This window comes from Jaculus jaculus, chromosome 20 (genome assembly GCF_020740685.1).
Source record: "Jaculus jaculus isolate mJacJac1 chromosome 20, mJacJac1.mat.Y.cur, whole genome shotgun sequence".
Taxonomy (NCBI): domain Eukaryota; kingdom Metazoa; phylum Chordata; class Mammalia; order Rodentia; family Dipodidae; genus Jaculus; species Jaculus jaculus.
This window is the reverse complement of record NC_059121.1, coordinates 19449799-19472608: the sequence shown is the minus strand read 5'-3', so window position 1 is coordinate 19472608 and position 22810 is coordinate 19449799. Positions and strand designations below refer to the sequence as shown.

Here is a 22810-nt window from a genome sequence, read left to right as displayed (position 1 = left end):
TCTTCATATTTTTCATAAATGGTCTTTCCTCACGAGTGAATAGAGCTGGCTTAATTTATTTTTATATCACAGATTTCCCACAGGGCAAAACCAAAATGATATTACGTGAAATTCCATGCTTGATAAATGCCATCTAGAAATAATGTGGCTGACAAAAAGTGTTCACAGGGTGAACAAAGGAAAAAGTGACTCTCCTTCCTTCCTTCCATTTCTCCATTTCCACCCAACTAGCTTCTCTCAATCAATTAACCGCAATCAATCCTTTAATTAGCTAACGTCTGCAGGAAAGACGCTCCTGTAAGGCACCGTGTTAAATATTGTGAGGGATTAAAAAGAATCCCATGTGGAATGTCTGGTTTAACTAGGGAGCAAAATATGCCCCAAGAGTGGGGAGTGATGCATGATGGATACAGAGCTTCCTTTAGGAGGCATGAACAACATTATGAATATATTCAAAGCCATTGAATGGTACAATTTAAAATAACCATAGTGTTGAAATTTTTTTGAGGTAGGGTCTCACTCTAGCTCAGGCTGACCCGGAATAACCTCAGGGTGGCCTCGAACTCACAGTGATCCTCCTACCTCTGCCTCCCAAGTGCTGGGATTCAAGGCATGTGCCACCACGCCCTGCTAGTGTTGAATTTTATAATGCATAACAAAGCAGCTAAGCCCCGTATAGATAATAGAAAAAGAATTGTCAGGGAGCTAGTTAAGCCCATGGTAGGCTAGGCTCACCCAGCAAGACCTAAAAGGACCCTAAAGGAACTCAACTATATCTGGAAGACTTGAATCTCCAGGGGCCAGGCAGGCAAAACGAGAAAGGTGCAATAAATATTCAGACATAACTGTTGGCCCAGCAGGTACGTGGGGAAATGGTTTTGCAGAAGTGATGGGACACACGTGATCCTGTCTAGAAATGGGAAGCTCTTCTGTAGCTTCCATTCTCCTACTGATCAAAGGGCTGTGGGGGGTGGGGGGGAATTCAAGTCTGGAAGGGCGAGGGACAGTGTCTAGGTCGGTGCTTGTCAAAGCTCTACGATGAGCCTGGCTACCTCTCAGATTCCCCACCATCTGCCTAGGCCCGGCCAGTGGGGCTCCAAGACCCCGAAATACTTGTCCACATCGTTGTTGCTTAGCAACATTGACCTTTGGCTGAGTTCCTGTCCAAGTTGCAGCCTGCAAATACCTTTGGCCCTTCTTCAGGGAAGTGGGTCAAAGTCTTAACCTTCTCCTTCTCCAGGCTGGCTCCTGGCTGGGGCCCAGTGTGGAACAAGCTGGGAGTCTTGTTCTGTCTGTCCGGCTGCTCAACAGTCCTCAGTTCTGGCCTGATGTCACCCACCAGACCTCTCATTGCAAGCTCCACAGCACACAAATGACAAGAAGGTAGAATTGCAACTTGAATCAGGAAACGGAAGATCCTGTTTGGAGTGGAGACAAAACCTTAAGAACAGACCTTTTAACAATTAGGAATGAAGATGATTTAGTGCCTTGTAATTTTTGTGCTTTCAGAAAATAGAAATTATGACATTTTTTTCTCTCTCTCTCAAATGTAAAAGATTGGAACCACAGGAGCCCTGCAGACTATCTTACAAAAACAGATGGCATTTCACAATGTGGTACAGTTATTTAATGTGGGAGGGAACTTAACATCACCTATGAGGTTGAGCAAACTCACCGGAGAAGGGCCCGAGCGAGTTCAGCACTCAATATTGGGTCCGTGGTTGTAAGTGTGAAGCACCGTGTCCTCACGCGTGGAAAGGAATCTAGGTGGAGTGCTCCGACATTTCAGTCCTCCTCATATGCCAGAGTGACCGCCTGGAGCTTGCCCAACCTTAGTAAGGAGCCTGCTTTCGCTGCCCCCAGTGTGTGTGTATCTGTCTGGAAAGGTCCCAGACTTTTCTGAAATCTTATTCCCGTGACCTTCGAGAAGCAAAGCGAACAGTTACAGCAACAGCAGCCCAGGCCTGGGTTTGCGATGCCCACACTCACTGAAGTGAAGTAAAATTTTCTCCCATTTAATCAGCTGCTCCTCCGGCTGCACTGAGACCGAAGCAGAAAGAGTCAGACTCAAAACCTAGGTGAAGGGTTTGTGACATTTGGCAGATGCTTTCTAAGAGAGGACTGCTTGAAATAGCTCCCCAGTATGACATGGGATTTCCCCCAGAGAGATCACTGAGAACAGCATTCATTTTGAACAGTGATTAAAACAACAACAACAACAACAACAACAAAAAACTATTTATTCACTTGCAAGCAGGGAAAGATAGAAGACAAGGAGACCAAATGGGCAGGCTAAGGCCTCCAGCTACTGCAAACATACCCCAGACACATGTGCCACTTTGTGCATCTGGCTGTACGTGGGTACTGGGGAATGGAACTCAGGTCATTAAGTTTTGCAGGCGGACGCCTTAAGTGCTAACTCATCCCTCCAGCCCAAGGACAGTGATTTTTTTTTAAGCAATAAACTACATTAAAATCTTTTTATCTTAATTATTTCATTTCAATTAGAGTAGCAACTAAAACATAAGTGTTTTTGAGAAAAAGCATCAATTTTTCCAATCTTGTGAGAATTAAATAGAAGCAGTGATTTTTTTAATTGAAATATAATTTATGGATCATACAATTCCCCCATTTAGAGCGTGCAGCTCAGCGGTTGGCAGTGCATCCAAAGAACTGTGCAAACCTCACCGGAGCCAATTTTAGCAGGTTTCATCACTCCCCCGCAAAAAGAATCCTATGCCATTAGCAATGACCCTCATTCTGCCCCCTCACTCATTGAACTGTGCTGACCTCAGAACCAATTTTAAAGGGTTTCTTTACATCCACCCCCAAGAACCCTAGCCCCTTAGCACTCACCCCCACTTTCCCCTCACGCCCCACACGCCGCTCAGCAACCACTAATCTATTCCTGTCCCTACAGATCTGCCCGTTCCGAACATCTCACATAAGGGAAATGAAAATAATGCTACCTGCCTTGGGCTCGGCTTCCTTCACTTAGCACGCTCTTTCCAACGCGCATCTGCCCTGTAGAATGTATCGATATCACATTAATCATGCTCTTGTGGTGTTAGGGAGTGGACAGAAGCTTGAAAAGATTTTAGTTGGGGGGGGGGGAATGTGTGAGCTATGCTGAGCAAAGGAGGGGAAGGAACACAGCATCAACTGTTTTGTTATCACAGAAGGAGACAGCCCAGCGAGGGTTCAAACCCTATTTCACACCAGGATCCATATATGTATATGTGTATACACACACACACACACACACACACACATAAATTTGTGGTGAGTTCATTTCACAGACTTCAAGTGACATCCATATTGCAGCCTCTTCTAAAATACCATTCCTTTTAAGGGTGCGTCCATTGCGTGTGTAGACTGCCATTTCTTCATCCCTTCTTCTGTCCCTGGGTCAGTGGGCGCTCGGCTTGGCTCTGCCTTTCGGCCACTGGCATTGATGCTGTCAGTGATGCACGTGGGTGACAGAGCACAGTGTTTCTGACCCCCCTAAATGCATGAGGTCCGAGCAGCCTGTCAGGATACGTGTCCCGAGGTCCTGCTTCTCTGCTCCTGCGTCTAGCTGAGGAGGCCGAGGGTGGAATGTAGAACCCGGGACCCATTTCAGGTGGTTCGAATGCAGGCAAGCGCCGATACCTTGAATTCCGGGTATAGAATCACATCCCGTGAGCCCTACAGTGAAGTCAGGTCGACTCCATGCTTCTTGGCCCTTCTAAGCATAGGTCAGACATTTTTCCCCCCAAAATATCTTTTTAAGCTTCTGCCCCTCCCCTTATACCAAAAGAACAAGACTTTATCTACAAAGCAGGGTCTGTGGCATGCCTGTGGTAGCTTTCAGAAAGGTCAGGAATTATTCTTTCAGCATGAGGAATCCCAAGACAGAGGTGTCCTGCGCTGAGGCACAACCATTTTTCATATTAGGAGCACAGCTGCCGATGCCGCAGAGAAATGAGCAAGGCTCTGCAGCTGCGATTAGCTGAGCATGTTCACTGACCCATTGATGGAGACATCCGTGTGCTGAAATTATGAATAGCAGAAGTTACATTCTGAGGGACAGGTGTCCAGGGCTAGAGGCCAGATTGCTAACCTACTTATCAGAAGACCTTTGTCAGACCTGACAGGCTGCTTGCAGTGTGACCTTGGGCTGCTAATTTGATCTTGATGAAGTACTTTCCAGGACAGTACATTGGAAACCATCTTCAGAGTTTCATAACACTATTTCAGAGGCCTCCTTGACTGATGTTCACCTTCCTGCTGATGTCGGTGTGTATGGATGGATAAAGGTCTCTGAGCACAAGCTTATATTGCGGTAGCTGAGGCTAAGCTCGTATTTACAAATGCTAGGACGTAACAGCCTTGAAATAGGATGCACTCATGGAAGAATCAAGGATCTAGGGGTTCGATTGTTGGTGTAAATGAACTTTAAACATCCGTGAACACAGGTGTGGGATATGCATCTCATTCAGGCACAACGGTTTGAGTGAAGACAGTAATTCTATAACATGAGTTTACTAACGCGCATTTGCCCTGCCTCTAAACAACCAAATGATAAAGTGCTGATGACTGTGATTGTCAGCTAGAGATTTACTTTTTTATTTAGTTATTAATCATTTTTTATTAACAACCTCCATGATTGTAAACAATATCTCATGGTAATGCTCTCCCTCCCCCCACTTTCCCTTTGAAACTCCATTCTCCATAGAGATTTAATTTTTGATGTCACACTTTATAGCAAACTTAATGCTATTGATCAATGGAAATCTACTTTTCAGAACCTTTTCTGTTTACATCTGTCTAGTCCTATAGAGAGGTACAACTCTGAAAGTGGCCAGCTTGAGTCATAAGCAATAAATGTATCAGAGAATGTTTGAAATTATCAGGAAACATTGTATTGCTCGGTGCATTAACTGGATTAAGTCCACTTAGTCATTTTCTGGTTATTTAAACCTATGAATGTGTATGGAAGTACTTTTTTAACATAGAACTTGTAATTTAACTGCAACGGAACAGTAGTCCCCTTTTGCAGGTCATGTGGAAAATCAGAGGAGTTATAGGTCAGTAGAGGACATTCCAACTTTACCTTTTTACTTGCCAAGCAAGGAACTATATCAGTAATTTACTTGGCTATTTTATGCCTTCATTCATTAAAATTTTAAGAAATTTTAAATTATGATAGGGGCTGGAGAGATGGCTTAGTGGTTAAGGCACTTGTCTGCAAAGCCAAAGGACTCAGGTTAGATTCCCCAGGACCCATGTAAGCCAGATGCACAACGTAGTGCATGTGTCTGGAGTTTGTTTGCAGCTGCTGCAGGTATTGGCATGCCTATTCTCTCTATCTGCCTCTTTCTTTCTCTCCCATAAATAAATAAAATATTTTTAAAAAATTAAAGTGACTTAAGCTGGGCGTGGCAGCACACGCCTTTAATTTCAGCACTTGTGAGGCCAAAGTAGGAGTTGGAGACTACATAGTGAATTCCAGGTCAGCCTGGGCTAGAATGAGACCCTACCGTGAATAGAAACAAAAATGACCTACTGTCCGTATTAACGAAGTTGCGCTGGATAAAAGCTTGTCTGAACAACCACCTTTCAACAGTGAGTGAGTGTACCTCAAGTTCAGTACCTTCTCAGACTCACCAACAACTGAAAAAAAGCATTGGCAGGTGCCAGGATAGAAAGGGTAACTTTGTACTGACTTGATTTCAACTTTGTGCCAAATTCTGGGATTGTTTTAATCTAGTCTCATCTAAGGAGCCTATTTCCTTGGTGGGCTTTCTTTTGAAATGAAACACTTTCCCAATGGTACTGGGAAAATAGTACCCGTATCTCAGAAAATGGGAGGGATATCCTCCTGATAACCAAGCAAGAAGGATGTTGCTCGGGCCGTCTTTAGTAGTCCCTCACTTTGAATCCAGCTTGTAGAAAAGTGAGAGAGATCCAGCCTGGTGGACCATACAGGCATTAGCAGAGCGAGAGAGAGCTGTGGGCACCAGGTGGTCTTACCTCTCCGTGGAGAAATGCCAACTATAGAACTCCACAATCATTGTACAGAGAAAGAAAGTGCAAGCCAAAGATGGGCTGAAATACCCACTGCTGTTTTACAGAACCTGGCTCTATTTGATTCCTATTTATTGCTGCAATTATATGCTTCGGTTTTAATAGTAGAATGGCGATTAAAATTCAAGCTTAGATTTATTTACTCATCTGATCAAATGACATCATGAGTACATTAGAAAATTTAACTCGTGAATTTTTTTTCTGTTGTTCCGTTCTCTTTAAGAAAGTCTTATTTTTGACATGGTCGCAAAGTGAGTGGCTGTTCATTTCCCTTTGGCCCCAGGAGCTGGAAGTGAGCTCACCCGATTTAATCATTTTGAATCCGTGTGGCTCCTCTGAGATATAGCCAGATGTAACCAGAAGGATTTATAGGGTGTAAAATTGAGAATGGATTAGAAAAGGCTTTCTGTGTTCAGCCCAACACATCCTAAATCAACATCCCTTGAATGGACCAGAGCAATCTCTGGCTGTCCTAGTGGGGATGTTGTCATGGCAACCGGCTGACAAGCAATGTGAATGCAGACAATGGGATGGATGAGGTCGTGTGTACAGTGAGGCAAGCCCGGGCTGTTTCCACCCAGCTACATCAGGGGGCACGTAAAACTGCCCCCCCAACCCTGCCGACCACCCTGTATTTTGTATCTTATTGCAATTTTCACTGCTCATTTAAAAATGCATCAAAAATTGTTTCCCAGAGACTGATTCAATACCGTTGCTGCTGATAGATCACACAGGCTGTGGCAAAGTCGGCCTCCATCAGATAGATGGAGCGGGGCCTGAGGGACGTGAGGCTTAAGGCCATGCAGAAATCTAAAGCAGGGTGTAAGCAGGGCTAAGGCAGCTCCTGTCTGTGACTCTTTACTGCCACCTGGCGTCCTTCCGGATGTACTGACGACTTAGAAGACCCTCAGACACATCTCCCGTCTGCGGCCAGGCAGAAAGGGAAAGTGTCCGAGTGTCCAAGAGGGCGTGAAGGAGGAGTGCAAATCACAAAGGGAAAGAGAAATCCAGGAAACATCTAGGGCATTGGCCCCCAAGGACACATCTCCAGTGGCCTACTTCCTCCCAGTGAAACCCCTTCACTACCCCCCAATAATACCATCACATTGTGACTCCATCAAGGAATTGATCTGTTGATTAACTCAAAGTCCTTATGAGCTAATTGTCTGGGGAAGCTCTCACAGACACATGCAGGGGTACGCTTTTCTAAACTCTTAGGCATTTTTTAATTAAGTCAATTTGATTATCAAGATTAAGCATTGCACAAGGGTTGAAAGGAAGGGATAGCAAACAGACTTGGATTAGAGGATTTCTTTTATTTATTTACTCATTTCTTTGTCTCTTTTTATTTATTTATTTATTTTTCACTGTAGCCCAGGCTGATCTGGAATTCACTATGTGATCCCAGTCTGGCCTTGAACTCACGGTGACCATCCTACCTCTGCCTCCCGAGTGCTGGGATTAAAGGCGTGTGCCACCACACCCGGCCCTATTCATTTATTTATTTAGTTTTTTTTTTTTTTTTGAGACAGGTTCTCATATAGCCCAGGCTGGCCTGCAACTTGCTGTGTAGTCAAAGGATGACCTTGAACTTGTGATCCTCTTGCCTCTACCCCTGAATTCTGGGATCACAGGGATGCTGAGAATCAAGCTCAGTGAATGCTAGGGCCCAGCCGCAGCCCATGTTGAAAATTCTTCATGTCACCATTACACACCCTTGAAATGCAAAACCTTTAATAACCTCTTCCCTCGTAATGACAACATGAATGAATCAAGAGACAAATAAAATGCGTGCCACCAATTCTGCTTCCTAACTCCTTTGTGCATGCTCAGTGGGTGGCGCCTCGTAACCCACCTGTGCTCTCACCTACAACCCACCTGCCATCCAGCTCCACCTTCCAAAGCCACAAGCAACAGCCCAGTGAAGTTCAGAACCCGTGAACTGACCCAGCTGTGTTTCTATGTGTCTCCTCCAGGGTTTGAGTTTTTTGAAACCAGTGCCAAGGATAACATTAACGTCAAGCAAACATTTGAGCGCCTTGTGGATATCATCTGTGATAAAATGTCAGAGAGCCTGGAGACGGATCCAGCCATCGCTGCGGCCAAGCAGAGCACCAGACTCAAGGAAAATCCTCCTCCATCTCAGCCCAACTGTGGCTGCTAATGCGCCCCCTACAGGCAGCTCCATGGGGGGGCCTCCGGTTGCCAAGAAACAGCATTTATAAGTGGTCTGTGAGCCTTCACTTATACTGCCTAATAATTGTTTGAAGGAAGTCTTTGATGTCAATGGCCCATATGTGCATTCACATCTTGAGCCATTTCCTGTGTTAATATGTGGCAAACATGCAATCTTAAATTTGTAAGGACTATCCTTCTATCAACATCTGGTACTTGCATGTGACTTGTTATTTCTTTGTCTTTGATAATTTCTTCTTCTTCTTTTTTCTATTGCAAATTTCTTCTCAACTAAGCTACTGCCGAAATCTCAGACTATAGTTTCACCGCAACTAACTTTTGTGCCACAGACTCAACTTACGCTACTCACTTGTATGGATGGTGTCTAAGAAATGGCTTGTGTGGGTGTGTGTGGGTGCGTGTGGGTGTGTCTGCGGACAAGCAGGGAGAGATGTCAGGAAGTAAGTTGCTTTACCCATAACTGAAAATCAAGTACAACATTTGCTCTTGATTAGAGATTCTGTCACAGGTGTGGGCAGTTTATTATCAGGAAATATATCTATTTTGCACTTTTATTAATAATTCAGGAATGCATCAACTATAAAAAAAAAAGTGAAGGGCTGGGTATGATGGAGCAAAACCTATAATCCCAGCAACTGAAGAGGCTGACGCAAGAGGATTACAAGTCTAAGGCATGCCTGAGCTACAAATTGTAAAAAAAAAAACAAAAACAAAAACCCTGGCTCAGAAATCAGAAAAGAAAAATGAAAACAGTGAGCCATGACTTTTAAGGCCCTTGGAAGTTTCCTAAATCACTGATATTAGCCTGACTAGAACTATATTTAAATAGTAATCTAAGCAAATAGGCCATTCCAGAGCATATCTTTCCCCGATTCTTCCCAAATGGGAACATTTGAGAGGCATCTACCTAATGTCTGTTATGCAGGGAGCATTGTGACCAATGATGCTGTAACTATGGCATTTCAAATCCTGAGAAGTGCCCATCCCCTTAATGACCTGACCCCTTCACTCACACGACCAAACGTCACCATTGCTGTCCACAGCTATTGTCAATGCTTGAAACAGAGGTGAGTTTGAAGCCTGTTAACGCTCCTCTTCCTATGAAGGGCACATCTTCTTCCCGGGTCATTATTTTCTCCTCCAGATTCAGCTAAGCTCTTCTACTTGTTTGGAAGCTTTTTTTTGGGGGGGGGGGATATTTCCTTGAATTGAGGAAAATATCATTTTCCTCCTTTATGTATTTTCTTAATTGGGGTATTTATAATTCTAAAGCACATCTTTATTACGTAAGTTTCTAAACATGCTTTTTGTTACACAGAGAGAACCCTTTCCACCACCGAGAGTTACAGAAACGCCCAGGATCCGTGGTAGTTGGAGGGAGGGAACCAGTCAAGTTTCTGGAAGACTGTATGAGTAATGTGCAAATAAGAAATCCTCCCTGCTGTGCCAAGGGAAACTGAGATCTCCACACCGCCCAGCAGTATTTGCGGTGAGGATTTTAGAAAGGTAGCACTGAGCTGGTTAAGACGCTTGCCTGCAAAGCCTAAGAGCCATGCTCCACGCCCCAGGCCCTGTGTAAGCCAGCTGCGCATCAGGGAAGCAAGTGCAAGTTCGCCCATGTCCACTTGGTGGCACTAGTGAGTGGTGTTCCATCGCAGTGGCTGAGGCCCTGGCGCTCCAGTTCTCTCTCTCTCTCTAAAAAGTAATTGGAAAGGCAGCGCTGGAATGCATTTTGAAGGATGGCTCCACTGGGTGGACTTTCTCTGTTTTGGGCCCACACTCCACCTTTTCAAAAGTCAAAAGTAAAATTGGTTGGGCGATGATGTTGATAGGGTGATATGTTGTGTAGAGGAAGATTCCTTCTGGAGAATGAAAGCCTCCTTAGTCACACGCTCACAAATTGGAAATCACTTTCTCCTTCGCCACCTGGTAGGCAAGCTTGACTTACTGAAGAGAAGACATTACTGCTTCATTAGATATCTATTAGATATCAAGACACCCAGATTCAAGATGACAATTTATTTTTTATTATTTGAAAGAGGTGGAGAAATAGAGAGAGAGAGAATGGGCATGCCAGACATGTGCACCCCCTTATGCATCTGGCTTATGTGGGTCCTGGGGAATTGAACCTTGGTACTTAGGCTTTGCAGGCAAGCTCCTCAACTGCTAAACCATCTCTCCAGCCCAAGATTACAAAATTTTTAATGAAGAAAAACAGAGAAGCACTGGCATGCAGGCAAATTTATTTGTAATAGTTATTTATTTACATGACCATGTCACATTTGTACAACCTGGGCCAAAGTGACACAGCTGTTAAAGTCACATTTACAATTTAATGTAAGACCAAAAAAAAAAAAGGCAGAGGAGCTCTGTCCTGTACCCCAACATACATAACCACAGATGTAAAAGACATAAAAGACATAAACAGAGCATATCAAATGGCTTCCTTGCGATGTTGGTATGCATATTATTACAAAATGAAAGAGGGAAAGGAAGAAAAAGGAGATAGCTACATTGTGCCCATTTGGAAACTCCCCCGATGATCTGCTATATTGAAATTAGTAGCATGAGTGAAGGGCCCGCTTACACAGGATCAGGCATTTGCCAAGGGCTCCCTGGCACCGTGCCAGGCATCCCAAGGTTGGGCTTCTGTGCACCGGGCATGAGAGAGCCAACAGTGGTCCTCACGCCATTGCCCGAGAATATTCAATACTTGCGGTCTTCTCAAATGATTCTCAGTTATGAAATTCCCACCCTACTGTGATTTTTTATTCTGAATATATCCATGAAAATGTCCAGACAGAGTTGTCACTGAGCTCAAGGGAAGGAGATCCTATGTTCCTGCTACAATGCATATGCAAAGAAAGAATTGTCTGTTCCTAATGTCTTCAGGAAGATATTCTGATTGTAAAATCAATTCTGTCAACAGGACCCAGCCAAGGGTTAACTCAGTGAAGGTCTATTGGCATCAAGTTTTTTTTTATTATTATTATTTACAAATTTCAACACTATAATGCCAAGGGTTTTCAACATTTTTGGCTGCTACACACATATCCTTCCTCCTTTTACCATCAGCTCAACTATGCACAGACCTTTTTTTTTTTTTTTTAATCAATGACCTAACTAGATTTGTATTTGAAAGAGCAAGACATTTTAACAGTGTGTACCTGCATTTGTCTATAAATCTTAGACATCATCTCTTGTTGACTTTGATGCAATGAAATTAGTATTAGTTAATTAATTGTCATCTGGTCATCTCCACTTGCCAAAATATTTTTAGACATCTGGACTGTTTCAGGGAAACATTTCAAGAGCTTTCACGTCCATCCATCCTTTCCCCCTCCTTATGCAATTGAAAACAGGGCTGCCCAGCTCCCCCATTCATGACCATAATGTGTACATTAGTAGTTTCCCAGGAAAAAGGTGAGGTCTTGCTGATATAATAAACTTTTTAATATTAGGGTTAGCTTTTTGGAGTTCTTTGTATTTTATGTGACTTTTCGACTAGCCATTTATAGGCATAAACATATTGGGGCAAACTGGGTTCAGGGTAAATTAGGATAAAAATTTATGACCAGATGGGGAGAAATATTTTTACCCCTATACTGCCCATAAGGACTATGGATTCTAGAAATATAGTTTCCCTACCTAAGAATGGGGGACAAAAATAAGTTGTGGGAACTTATCGAAGGTGTCCCTTCATATTGTTATGAGTATTTCATAAATAAGTGGATTTTTAAACCTTTCTAGGAATGCTTGGTACTCCGGTCAAATGTTTTCCTGTAGTGGATTGAAATAATCTGCTCTTGGGCCACAGGCACGCACACGCACCCACACACATACAGGCACACATTATTGCTGCCCCTAAAACTCACATTCACCAACACCAATACATTTTTTTTTTTTTAATGAAGGGCAATCTCATCTCTTGTGCTTTCTCAACGCAGGGAGAAGGACGCATTCGCTATGTATCAACTGTAACTCACATTGCGTTTTCAAAGGTCGATGGAATTGAATCTTCACATTGCTTTGATTAGTACATGTCTGGGTCCATAATGACTTCCCAGTGAGGGTAGAGAGGAGATGCATTCTGCGAACCTTCCAGGCAACAGGAATGAATCATTTCAAAACTTCACCCTGATCCTGCATATTAAGATTACATCGCGTAGCTGGTGGACGCGTTAAAATTTCCCTGTGAGTTTCTCTTGTCTACTTCCGGAATTTTTTTTTTTTTTTTACAAAAGTCATTTCATGTATTTTACAAGCACTATCCTCACAGGATGACAGGGTCAAGTTTACCATGTAGCTCCTATCAGTAACTGTGACTGGTGGAGTCTGAACAGATCACGACTTATTGAAATGAGGCTAGGGGTTACCTGCTCATCTCATTCACCTGCGTTCATACTTTCCTTTATCGTGGACAACTGAGAGTTTCTGTAGCTTTGTATCAGCACATTCATGCTGTTTGGGGCTAAGGGTTACTTGGGGTTCATGGCCGCTGTTCCTACAGACACAGCTGGTACATGAACCATACCAACCCCTGGCCTTTCAGGGACAAGAACATGACCTACATGTGACTAGTGGACCCATATCCCTTGTCAAAGTGAAGTCCAGGCACTGTTCACCGTAGAAAGGATGGTTTCCCGTGCATCATCTAGCCACCCCTAGAAAGTGCACCTAATGAAAACCGTCCCATGATCCCTGTTAATATATTGTTAATACCAGACGTGATGTGATACAGTCAGGCTGTCCAAATGTACAACTACTTAATGGTGTCTGTAGAACTGAAATGTCTTAAATGTTGCATGAAGTATGTTCTAAAAAATAGATTTGTTTTCTATTTTTCAACACCTCAGAATTGAGGGTTCATGGGCCAATAAGTGCAATATTTAATGACTTACTCAGTGTATATAAACTAGTGTGAAAATGATTCATAATGAGTGTGTGAGATGCTTTGGTGGCTGTATGCTTCTTCAAGTGGTTTCTTGTAGCAGTGTTTGTCTAGTGGTACAATTTATCCAGTAAATATCTCATTGGTGTCGTGTGAAACTCCTCTGTGCCTACTTAAAAGTACATTTTCCCTCTAGAGACCAAACATTTAGTATCTGCAAATACATGTCAATCTCACCTGTTAGAACTATGGGATTTATGTTCATGACAGAATGACTGTGAATTTATTTTATAAAAGTATTCCTTCCTTAATTCAGAATTCTCCCTAAGCCTCTTATGAGTGTAGTAAGCAACTACTTCAGCTGCCTAAGGAAAAAAATATGCACACACAGAAGCCACTTTTCTTCTTAGAAAGATTCATCACATGTTCTGTCAGCTAAGGATTTCCACTCTTGTATTTCTATGTATATTTTATTGGTACTTAATCTTGTACTCTGTTTGCAAGCTTCAACAATGTCAACCCTGAAAACTCTTAATATTACCAGTGTTTTATATCTTGTAGTTAATGGTCTTGTAACTCTCAATTGTCCACAATAGAGAAAGAAAATTCAGAATCCTTCATCTACTTTGGAGAATATATATATATATGTATGTATGTATGTTCTGCAACTGCACAGATGTGCATCAACTTTAGTTGCTGGATTGTCGAGAGCTATACATATTGATGTGCATTGAATTCAAGCCAGGATACCACTTTCACTTTCCATTTACCATATTACTTATTAAGGTAGAGCCTCATTTTAATACTGTACTTTTTTTTTTCCAAATAGTTAGCAGGTTAAGCCATGGTCCTCTTAGGAAATAAAGCAAGCATGACTTAGTCGGTAAGAGTGATGGAGTGGAGTTGGTTCTAGATGGTGATCCGGACACCTTAAAGCCTTCCATTATCTCTATGACTTCTGACCAGAAATTGACATGTGAGGATATGCCAATCATATTAAATGTCCTTGAGCCATGTGAGCAACATGTGGCCCGGATTTAACTGTGATGGGATGGAAGTTGTTTTTATTTCTGAAAACCCCCTGGAGAATTCAAACGAAGATGGATAAAAGAGGAAAAGAGTGACAAGGTAGTGCCAAATTAAAAAGAAAAGAAAACGGAACCAGTAGTTAACTTGCAAATGATAATTTAGCAGTGTGGTTCAATGCCTGGCTGGTTGCCATGTAGTCATACTTTTTGATCACCACCTGTTCAGTACTGTGGGAATGTAATATGAAAATGAGAAGAAACGGTGCCAGGTATAATCTAAGTGGTAGATTATGTCTGGGTAACAGAGTATAGTGAGCCTGTAAGAACTGGAAGGTTCCAGGGCTGCTCCTGTGAAGGGATTAGACGTGGCTCCCAAAAGAATAGGAAGGAGGTCATGCCACATAAAACGGGCAAGACTGCAAAATGTTCCCTGTGAAAGGAGGAGGGACCGAGTTGACAGCTATGGAAATTAAAATCTCTCAAGTGACCCAGTTTAGCCCTGAGCTGTGGTCTCTCTGAGGAAAGTGAGCTGCTATGAATGACATCAATCTCCAAACTGCTTTAAGGCCACGTTGCAGCAGATAATTTAGTCACTTGCCAATGTACCAGACCATGAGACCTTCCCTAATCTAACGTCACCCAGGCAGATGTGCACCCAGAGATGTTTCTGTGCAGAGAAGAACCCTCTTTTGTAAGCAGGCACTTTGGGCTTCTCGGTGACGGCGCTGGGGGACTTTTCTTCAAACACTTGACGCTTTCATATGTAGTGATTGTGAAGTTTAGTTGAAAAATTGCTGCTTCATAGCAAATATTGTGACTCTCCATGTGTCCGCAGGAGCTCGTGTCTGGGTTTAAAACTATAAAGTGTATTCACATTGTGAAACTTTTATTATTATGATGATGACTGAAATTAACTGTGTAAAAATGGTATGTGCTCAATTAGGTATTTAGTTTATATGTGAATTCTGTATGGAAAGTGGTTTCTGTTCTTTGGGTTTATCTTGTTTATTTTTTTTTTTTGAAGATTACAATAAATATCTAAGAGACTATATTCCTGAATTCCTCAGTGTTAGCCTAATGAATTTTTAAAAATCTCTTTCGAATGTATATGACTCTTGGCTTTTCACTTCTCATCATCCTTCTTCAACAACCCTGCACACAACATTGAACTTGAACTGAAGGCAGAGCTTGGATACTTATTTTTTATTTTAATTTAAGAGACATGTAGCTTTTACTTTCTGGTAATTAATTCTCCCAACCGCCCTGGTTTCATCTATTTGAGAACTGAGGAATTGGAGCAGCGTTGCAGTTACCTTCTTGTCGCTAGGACGGAACACTGATTGAAAGGCAGCTGGTAGGAAAAAAAGGCTTTATTTCAGCTTACAGTCTCGAGGGACAGTTTCATGCTTCAGAGGGGCCAGTCTCTGCAGGCACGTATCTGGGTGAAAGGTGCCAGAGTCAGGTAAGGTAGCTTAGGGGTAGACTGATAAACCTCAAGGCCCTCACCCAGCAACACACCTCCTCCAGCAAGGCTCCACCTCCCAAATTGCCACCAGCCGGGGATTAAAGGGAAACACGTGAGGCTATGGGTTGGGGGGCACTCTACATTCAAAATGTCACAATCTTTAGGTGTGCAATGTGAGAATTTGAACTTAAGTACAGGAGTGCTTTCCAATCATATCCATACTCTTTTAAGACAGATCATGTTTTATCTGACCTGATGTTTTAGAGGTATGAAGATCCTGATCCAAAAGAGCCACTAAGGTGCTACAGAGATGGCTCAACAGTTAAAGGTGTGTGCTTGCCAAGCCTGACTGCCTGGGTACAATTCCCCATTACCCACGTAAAGCCAGAGACACAAAATGGCACATGCATCTGGAGTTTGCCTGCATGCGCAGGAAGCCCTAATGTGCCCATTCTCTCTCTTTCCTCTCTATGTAAAGTAAACAAAATATTTTCTCAAAAGAGTTACTAAGGGAATGTGGAAACTGCTCTGTGGTTAAAGGTGCTTGTAAATCCTAATGACCTGGGTCGGCCCAGGTTCAAATCCCCAATACCCAGGTAAAGCCAGATGCACAAAGTGGCGCATGTGTCTGGAGTTCATTTGCAGCAGCAGGAGGCCCTGGGAAACACAATTACTCTCTCTCTCTCCCTCCTCACAATAATTAAAAAATGAAAAAGCTATTAAGGTATTGAAAATTCATTTTGCTCCCTGAAGACCACATGTTTCTGTATCAAAAGCCTACTGAGCAGATGGTCATTTGGACAGCCCATTGGCACAGTCTAGGACAGGAACCGTCAGTAGAATGGCGTGGACATCATTTACAGTTGTTAGAATTGGGGTGTCTTTTAGGCTGTCCTTCATCATGAGCCTCAGGTTGTGGTAAAACAAACTAGTCTACACGTATCCCAGTAGATCTATGGAGCAATTCTGAGGGCTTTGGGGGAACTTGTATCATCAACTGTAATTATACAGGTTTTCTCCTAAGTCTGCCTCTTGGGACCACATCTGGGACTCTGCTCTGAAAATAGTCTGATTAGGGCCCAAGAAGATATATGTTGGTCACATTATCTTGCCCTGAACTCAGGCCTAGAATGTCCATCTATCCAGATAGAAGAAGGCAACATGAAAGAAATGAAAAGAAAGAAAGAAGAGAGTGTTTTTTTTTTTAATGAAGTCATTGCCTAGTTATTTCTTTCTTAATAGCTTTGAGACTGTAGATCACTCTAAGTAAACTAAAACTCTCTCTTCTTAGCTTCTTACTGAACTTGAAAGAAAAAAAAAAAAAAGACCTTTTGAATAAAAGCCACAACCAGACTCTGGTCTTTGAACCCTTCTCAGATAAGTTTATTCCTCATATTTCTCCTTTAATGTCTCATGACCTTACTTGCCTGACCCAATAAATCCTTCTGGCACAAATTTGACTTGAATCTTTTCTTTCTCCCTTTCTTTTTCTTTATTTTCTTTTTAGGGAGAGAGAGAGAGAGAGAGAGAGAGAAAGATTGACACACTAGGCCCTCAACCACTGCAGTTGAACTCCAGACACTAACGCCTCTAGTGGGCATGTGCAGCCTCGTTCTTGCGTTACTTTTGTGCATCTGGCTAACATGGGATCTGGAGAGTCGAACATGTGTCCTTAGGCTTCATAGGCAAGCACCTTAACTGCTAAACCACCTTTCTAGCCCTTGAATCTTTTCTTTCTAATCTATTATTATTTTTTTCCCCTTAACACTAATTCTAACCTCCTAATCTATTGCTAATCTAAATCTTCCAGGGCTAGAGTTTCCTTTTATGTATTAATTTGAATCAAAGTTATTTCAACTAAAAAAAAAAAATCATTCTCTGTCTTAATGTGTCAACTTCCTCCTAGAGAAATTCTGCCGACTAAGATGGAAAAAAGGCAGAAGGTACAGAAAACGTGTAGGAGGCAAGAGTTGGAGGAAAATTTCTAATAAGATTCCAAGACATTATCCCCCTTGGTAGTTGATGATATAATTTGATGGGTGCCAAGGTTGAGGTTAACAAAAGCTACCATGCCTCTCTTGATGGCCGAATTTCTGACAGTGGATAGAACGGCATGTGCAGTTCAATATCTCAACCAGGACAAGGGTTACCTAGAAAGTAGGGAACGCGGTCAAGGAGGGCGAATTCACAAAGAGACTTTTAAAAAGGTGCTGGTGCTATGGCTTAAATATCATTTTCGCCTTGGAAACTCCAGCTGCAGTTGAATCCTCACTGCCAGGCAGCAAGAAGATGCAAGCCTGAGAGATGGATCAGTTAGGATCTCACTCGCTGTCTAAGCAAGACCACTGGAGTTTACTGGCTTTCTAGGGTACCCACACAGATGAGCTCCAGGTTTGGTGAGAGACCCTGATGTGGTAAGGTGGAAAAGAATTGAGGAAGACATGGGATATTGTCATCTGTCCTCATCATACACAGTCATACACACCTGCTTACCCATACACACGTGTGTGCCTTGTGTATGCACACACACACACACACACACACACACACACACACACGGGGACTTAATTTCAGCACAATATTTGCAGGTGAAAGCTCTGAGAGGCAATTAGAATTAGAATACTAGTCGCTTTAAAAGAAGAGATGAATAAGGGCCATCAAGATTGCTCAGTACTTAAGGCATGTTGCAGTCAGGTTCACTCTGCTGGCCGAAATCACCTGACCAAGAGCAGCTTTTGGGGGCAAAAAAAGTCTTATTTTGGCTTACAGACTCGAGGGGGAAGCTCCACGATGGCAGAGGAAAACAATGACATGAGCAGAGGGTGGCCATCACTCCCTGGCCAACATAAGGTGGACCATAGTAACAGGAGAGTGTGCCAAACACTGGCATGGGGAAACTGGCTGTAACACTCATAAGCCCACCCCTGACAATACACCGCCTCCAGGAGGTGTTAATTTCCAAATCTCCATCAGCTGGGAAGCCAGCATTCAGAACACCTAAATTTATGGGGGACACCCGAGTCAAACCACCCCAAGGGGCTTGCCTGCAAAGCCGGGCAAGGCAGGTTCGATTCCCCAGTGACCCACGTGAAGCCAGATGCACAAAGTCTCGAGTATATATGGAGGTCCTTTGCAGCAACTGAAGGCCCTGGTGCACCCATCTTCTCTTCTCACTCTCTCTGCTTGCAAACAAACAAATGAACAGATAAGGATAGGTGTATGTGCAGGACAGATGCCAATATCCCATGTCTTCCTCAATTCTTCTCCACCTTACCGCATCAGGGTCTCTCACCAAACCTGCAGCTCATCTGTGTGGGTACCCTAGATAGCCAGTAAACCCCAGTGGCCCTCCTGTATTAAATATTAGCCCATGCGTGGTGGCGCACGCCTTTAATCCCAGCGCTTGGGAGGCAGAGGTAGGAAGATCGCCATGAGTTCAAGGCCACCCTGAGACTACATAGTGGATTCCAGGTCAGCCTGAGCTAGAGTGAGACCCTGCCTCAATGGAAAAAAAAAAAAAATTAAGGAAAAAGCAAATGAAGTTTAAATTTAAAAACAGATGTGAAAATCGATGTCCTCTCCCTCCAAGTCTTATTCTCCCATTTCGATGCATTCCCTGTCTACACCTCTAACTCCCCATGTACCTTGTAAAGAATTCCTAGGTAAAGCGGGAGATGGCTTAGAGGTTAGAGACTTTGACTCTGAAGCCAAGGAACCCCGGTTCGAACCGCCGGGACACACGCGAGCCCGAGACACAGGGGGGCACTTGGGTGTGCTAGGGTGCCCGGTGTGCCCATTGCCTGTGTCTGTCCATTTCTCTGGGCTGGAGAGATGGCTTAGCGGTTAAGCGCTTGCCTGTGAAGCCTAAGGACCCCGGTTCGAGGCTCGGTTCCCCAGGTCCCACGTTAGCCAGATGCACAAGGGGGCGCACGCGTCTGGAGTTTGTTTGCAGAGGCTGGAGGCCCTGGTGCGCCCATTCTCTCTCTCTCCCTCTATCTGTCTTTCTGTGTCTGTTGTTCTCAAATAAATAAATAAAAAATTAAAAAAAAGAACAAAAAAAATTTGTGGGGTCTTTTTTTTCTTATTGTTCACAACCTAACGCAGAAAATGACTACCACATATATCGTTAGTATCCATCAGTCACATGAGTGATAAACCTCAAAGCTAACCCCATACATTGTGACTAATCCCAAAGCTGTGTGCAGGAGATGAGGCCATTTCTACCGTCCTCTCTCACTGGGGTCTGTCAAGTGTGACATATTTCCATGGCCAATATCAGTACCCTAAAGCAAGTACACATTTGCACTTCTCTTGTGCTCTTTTGTCTCCTATATATAGAACAGCAATTTTTAAAAAACCCACTTAATGAAAAGTAATCCAAAATTAAAAGGGCATTACAACTAGAACTTTGGAGAAAGGATTGGTGTTGGCAATGGAAAATATGGAGATTAACATAACCGTGTAGGCATGGCAAGAAAGAGGTGGCATTCACAAGATACAAGCTAAATGGGAAGTCATGGGAGGTGAGAAGGGAGGAAGAAGCCATGTCATACTGATAAGAGATTTAAGAGCTTGAATGAATGAGCAAGGTATCAAAGCTGTATTAAGGGTCTTGTCTTGAAAATTACATTAGATTCTCAGATGCCATGTAGTCAATTCTTAGATCTGGAAATAGTTTTGATAAAAATGCTATCAGGGCTGGAGAGATGGATCAGCAGTTAAGGCATCTGCCTGCAAAGCTTAAGGACCCGGATTTGATTTTCGAGTACCTAGGTAAAGCCAGATGCACATGCATCTGGAGTTCATTTGCAGTGGCTAGAGGCCTTGTTGCCCATTCTCTCTCTGTCTCTTTCACATTCTCCCTCTCAAATAAATAAATTAGTTTTTAAAACTGCTATCAGTATTTCTATTTAATATTAAAAAAAAACTGAGTGGGACATGAATATACTATCCACAACATTCTACTTTTTCACCTCTAGTGTAAAATTCAGTTAACCCTTCTTGGCCTTTTAGTTAAGATCAAGTGTAAAAAAAAAATACAATTATTCTGAAGGCCAACTCTCACAGTTTCTGACAACACTTTCATTAACACTCTCCTGAGATTGATGGGAGAGAGAGCTCTGTGGGATTAGAACTGCCACATCCACAGCTCTATAGTCTTGGGTTCTTATCCATGTTAGCAAAGAATTGAAAGTGCAGACTCAAAAAGAAGGGCAAATTCTGAGATTTATTTTAGGGGGAGTTAGAATTAAAAGGGAAAGCAAAGAAGGAAAGTGCTCAAACCAAAGGTTCTTCCTGGATATAGAGGCCATCCTGGATAGAGAGGCCTGTATTATTTCCCTCTTCTAGAGAAAAGTCTCTCAGGGGAAGAACCTCAGAGGCTCAGGTCCTAAACAATGAATGATGGTATAAAGCCCATCAAAATGGCTTTATTTACCCCTGGGGGTTTTCTACCTGTTTATCTCTCCCTTCCTTTTCAGGTCATTTGTAACTTCTCCTGGTGGTCCGAGGTGGTAAGCCGGTCCTTTCTTTGTTTGGTATAAAAGCATGGGGAGGCCGCATTAATTCTACCAAACTGGAAGAGGATACTTTTCAGACCCAGATGAACTCCTTCTCTCTGTGCAGACACAGCTTAGTATGCAGCCATCTGTGATCTAAACTCCTAGCACACAGGGCTGGAGAGATGGCTTAGTGGATGAGGCGCTGGCCTGAGATGCCTAAGAACTCATGTTCAAATCTCCAGGTCCCACAGATGCACAGTGCAGCAAGCACGCAATGTTGTACACGTGCCACAAGGGGGCAGCATTTTTATAGAGTTCATTTACAGCAGGCTAAAGGTCCTGGCATGCCCATTCTCTCTAATAAATAAATAAATAGATAGATAGATAGATAAATAAAGCTCCTAGTACAGTGGACTGAATGTCTTTGACCTACCCTCACCCCTCCTCCAAAAAACAAGTATATGCTTGAATTTGAGGTCGCAATAGGATGGTTTTCCTGAAGTGGAGCCTCGTGAACTGGATGTCTCATGAAAATGATTAGTTCCCTTATAAATCGGGCAATTCTTCTGCATGAGGTAGAAAGAATGGAAGCTCTTTGGAGTGGTTTGGAAGACTTCTGAACACCAAAGGTGGATGCTGCCTTCAACAACCTCACGGAGTCTGCCCAAGACTTATACTTGTTTGTGCATCATGGATGATGGGGAGGGGGAGAAAACACAGCGATACGGAAGAGAGACTCGTTAGAGTGAAGGGCTTCAGTGGAAGGGAAAGGGAGACAGGGAAGGGGATGCGAGAGAATCATGACCAAAATACGTTAGGTACATAAATGAAAATTGTCAATCTATAAACCTTGGAGGGCTGCAGAGATGGCTTAGCAGTTAAGTCACTTGCCTGCGGAGCCTAAGGACCCAGGTTCAATTCCCCAGGTCCCATGGTCAGCCACATGCACAAGGTAGTGAATGCATCTGGAGTTTGTTTGCAGTAGTTGGAGGCTTGGATGTGCCCATACTCTCTCTCTCTCTCCCTCTTTCTCAAATAAATACATATTTTTAAAAAAAAAACTTGGAAAGAAATAAAAGCAATGAAAAACAAAACAAAACTCTTCCATCCAGGGGTAGATACAGCCTTCTGAAAACCTGCAGCATGGCCTCACCAGAGCCTAGCCATGCTGATGTCAGACTTTCAGCATCTAGATCTTTCCTTGTTCATGCGCTACCAAGTCCTCTATTTATTTTAGTACCTCAAGCTAAGCTCCCAGGTATTTTTTTAAATGGCTGTGGTAACAAATTGCAATATATTTTGCAGCTTAAGAAAAAAAAAAAGAAAAATATCCATCTGTGGCCTTACCATTCTGAAGGTAAGAAGTCCTCCTTCAGTGCCAGGCAAAAATCAACACATACACGGGGGTGCTTATACTGGACGCTCTGGGCACGGACCAAATCCACTCTTTCTGGCCGTCAGCCAAATTCAGTTTCTTATGGAGGGGGAGTCCTTGCTGTTACACAGGGACCGGACTTGGTGTCTAGAGTATGTCTGTGAATCTTGCCATGCCCTGTGTCTTCTACAGGATTCCCTCTAGTCCTTCGATGTGGGACTGTCATGTCACCCTGAAACAGCCTCAGAGATACTTTTCCCCCTTGGCATCTCACTGACTTCCCCT

General features: G+C 43.1%; 1 protein-coding gene across 3 annotated transcripts in view; it reads left to right on the top strand.

Moving 5' to 3' along the window:
- The window catches only part of Rab3c (RAB3C, member RAS oncogene family), a 262926-nt gene that overhangs the window by 235863 nt on the left and 4253 nt on the right, over positions 1-22810 (top strand). For 2 of the 3 annotated variants that reach the window (XM_045139063.1, XM_004664921.2), the window contains exon 5: positions 8046-8983. The exons of the other annotated variant lie outside the window; for it this stretch is intronic. In XM_045139063.1, the coding sequence (XP_044994998.1) occupies positions 8046-8233 (188 nt within the window). In that variant the 3' untranslated portion in view covers positions 8234-8983. Of the gene's footprint in view, positions 1-8045; positions 8984-22810 lie in introns of those variants that run through there. 3 annotated transcript variants of the gene reach the window in all.